This window comes from Bison bison, unplaced genomic scaffold (assembly GCF_000754665.1).
Source record: "Bison bison bison isolate TAMUID 2011002044 unplaced genomic scaffold, Bison_UMD1.0 scf7180017864367, whole genome shotgun sequence".
Lineage (NCBI taxonomy): Eukaryota > Metazoa > Chordata > Mammalia > Artiodactyla > Bovidae > Bison > Bison bison.
The window spans coordinates 6,132,651-6,135,146 of NW_011494939.1; the positions used below are offsets into that span (position 1 = coordinate 6,132,651).

Consider the following 2,496-nt stretch of genomic DNA (forward strand, 5'->3'; position numbering starts at 1 on the left):
TCATTACCACACACAGTTCTAAAGAATTCCATAATACAGATAATGGAGCCTACTGAAAATTTAAATAGAACATTCCATTTCAGTCTTTTATTGTTCCCATCATGCTAAAAAACATTAGGTACCAAAAGTGTTGCTGCTCATGAAATAATGTCTGAGTAGTCTTGAAAGCAAATAAATGTTCTATTTGAACTTGGTCTAAAATCAGTCCTCTGCTAGTAAAATTTGCCATTAATCAGGACTATACACATGGATGTCTTGAGGGCAGGGGTTGGCAAACTTCTTCCCGTACAGCCAGATAGTAAAGATTTTAAGTGTTTTGCTTCACATATAGTGTCTGTTGCATATTCTTTAAAAAAAAAAAAAAAACACAATGCTTTAAAAGTACAAAGACCATTTTTAGCTTGAGGACCCTATAAAATGAGGCCACTATTGACCTCTGCTCTAAGGCTATGAAAAGACCATTGTGTCTTTTTGTGTGTATGTGTGATTTGAATTTTATTGCAAGTTCAGTGGCCACAGAATCCTTGATTTTTTAACAAAATAAAAATTTTTTATATTGAAGTATAGTTGATTAACAATGTTGTGTCAGTTTCAGGTATACAGCAAAGTGATTCAGTTATACATGTATCTATTCTTTTTCAAGTTCTTTTCTCATTTAGGTTATTACAGAATATTGAGCAGAGTTCCCAGTGCTATATAATAGGTCCTTGTTGATTATCTATTTTAAATATGGTAGTGTGTATACGTCAATTCCAAACTCTCAGTCTACCTCACCTACTCTTTTCCCCCACCCCTGGTTATCATAAGTTCAATTCTCTAAGTCTGTTTCTGTTCTGTAAATAAATTCATTTGTATAACTTTTTAAGATTCTGCATATAAGCAATATCATATGATATTTGTCTTTCTCTATTTGACTTACTTCACTTAGTATGATAATATCTTCCAGTCTGCCAACCTGCCCCATCAGAGCTACCACATAAGTAACCCTTCAATCCCAGAATTTGGCAGAGGTAGAAATTCATGTTATCAAGTTCTTTCTATATTGCCTCATATATGGATGTATAGTCTACTGTATGAAGGTTTTTTTTTTTTTTTCATGATTAGGAAAAGGAAATTACAAAAAAATTAACGTTCCCAATCTGACCACTATGTGTGTGTGTGTGTGTGTTAAGTCGCTTCAGTTGTGTATGACTCTTTGCGACCCTACAGTCCTCGGTTCATGGGATTCTCCAGACAAGAATACTGTAGTGGGTTGCCATACCCTCCTCCAGGAGATCTTTCTGACCTAGGGATAGAAGCCTCATCCCTTATGTCTCCTGCATTGGCAGGCAGGTTCTTCACCACTAGCACCACCTGGGAAGTCCTTTGACCATTATAAGTCAGGTAAATGAAGACGGTAGTTGCTTTTTTTAATAAATACTACATATAGCAGCATCTGTCACTTTTTGAACACACATACCAGGTACCTGGCATACTTTAGCTCATTTCAATCTTGCAAGAAACCTTCAAGGAAGGTTTTCCCCAAATTTGATCAATGAGCCATTTCAGACTCAGATGTTAAATAGGTTGCTAGAATCAGTCCGCTACTTAGTAGCAGAGCTGGACAAGGGATATGGTAGCCAGGTTTTGGAGACAAGGAAATATTTGGCCTGGAGAAGAAAGAAGGTTCAACAATCAACAAACCAGTTAGTTGCAGAAAGTTGAGAGCCTGTATCAAATATAACACATATTCACCAACCTGGGCAGTAACTATTTTATCTCCACTGGTAGCACTTGCCAAATCAAGAGAAGGCTGAGAATCTTTGACTGTACTCTCTGAAGCCATGTTTGTAGTTAGGAGAGTATCAGATGTAATATTCTCTTTGGGAACTGCAAAAATAATAATATAATAATAACAACAACAACCAACACTTATATGACCTTATTCATAGCTTAGAAGTGCTTAAATCTTTATCTGATTCTTAGAACAATTCTACGAGAAAAGTGGTTTCATTACTCTCTTTTTATATAAGGGGAAACCAGGGTTCAGGTAAGTTATTTAAATTCCTCAAGGCTATACACCTTATACATGAAGAGATCTGGGGCTTGAATTCAAATCCTAAGTCCAAATCCTATGTTCTTTTTACTGTGCCACTCTGGCTCTCCAATGGTTAACAGATTTGAAAGTCTGCTGAAATGTTTAATTACAATAATGTAACAATACCAATGTAAACATTTTGGCTTTCTGTTACTAAAATACATTTTATAACTTGGTCATCAATATGGTTACTGCTGCTGCTGCTAAGTCGCTTCAGTCGTGTCCGACTCTGTGCGACCCCATATACGGCAGCCCACCAGGCTCCCCCGTCCCTGGGATTCTCCAGGCAAGAACACTGGAGTGGGTTGCCATTTCCTTCTCCAATGCATGAAAGTGAAAAGTGAAATTGAAGTCGCTCAGTCGTGCCCAACTCTTAGCGACCCCAGGGACTGTAGCCCACCAGGCTCCTTCGTCCATGG

At 37.5% G+C, this 2,496-nt stretch overlaps 1 protein-coding gene across 1 annotated transcript in view; it reads right to left on the reverse strand.

Annotated features, from left to right (window-relative positions):
• The window catches only part of WDR44 (WD repeat domain 44), a 102,737-nt gene that overhangs the window by 52,216 nt on the left and 48,025 nt on the right, over positions 1-2,496 (reverse strand). Inside the window, exon 4 of the mRNA XM_010855716.1 lies at positions 1,551-1,910. Coding sequence (XP_010854018.1) covers positions 1,551-1,910 — 360 coding nt within the window. The remainder of the gene's footprint in view (positions 1-1,550; positions 1,911-2,496) is intronic.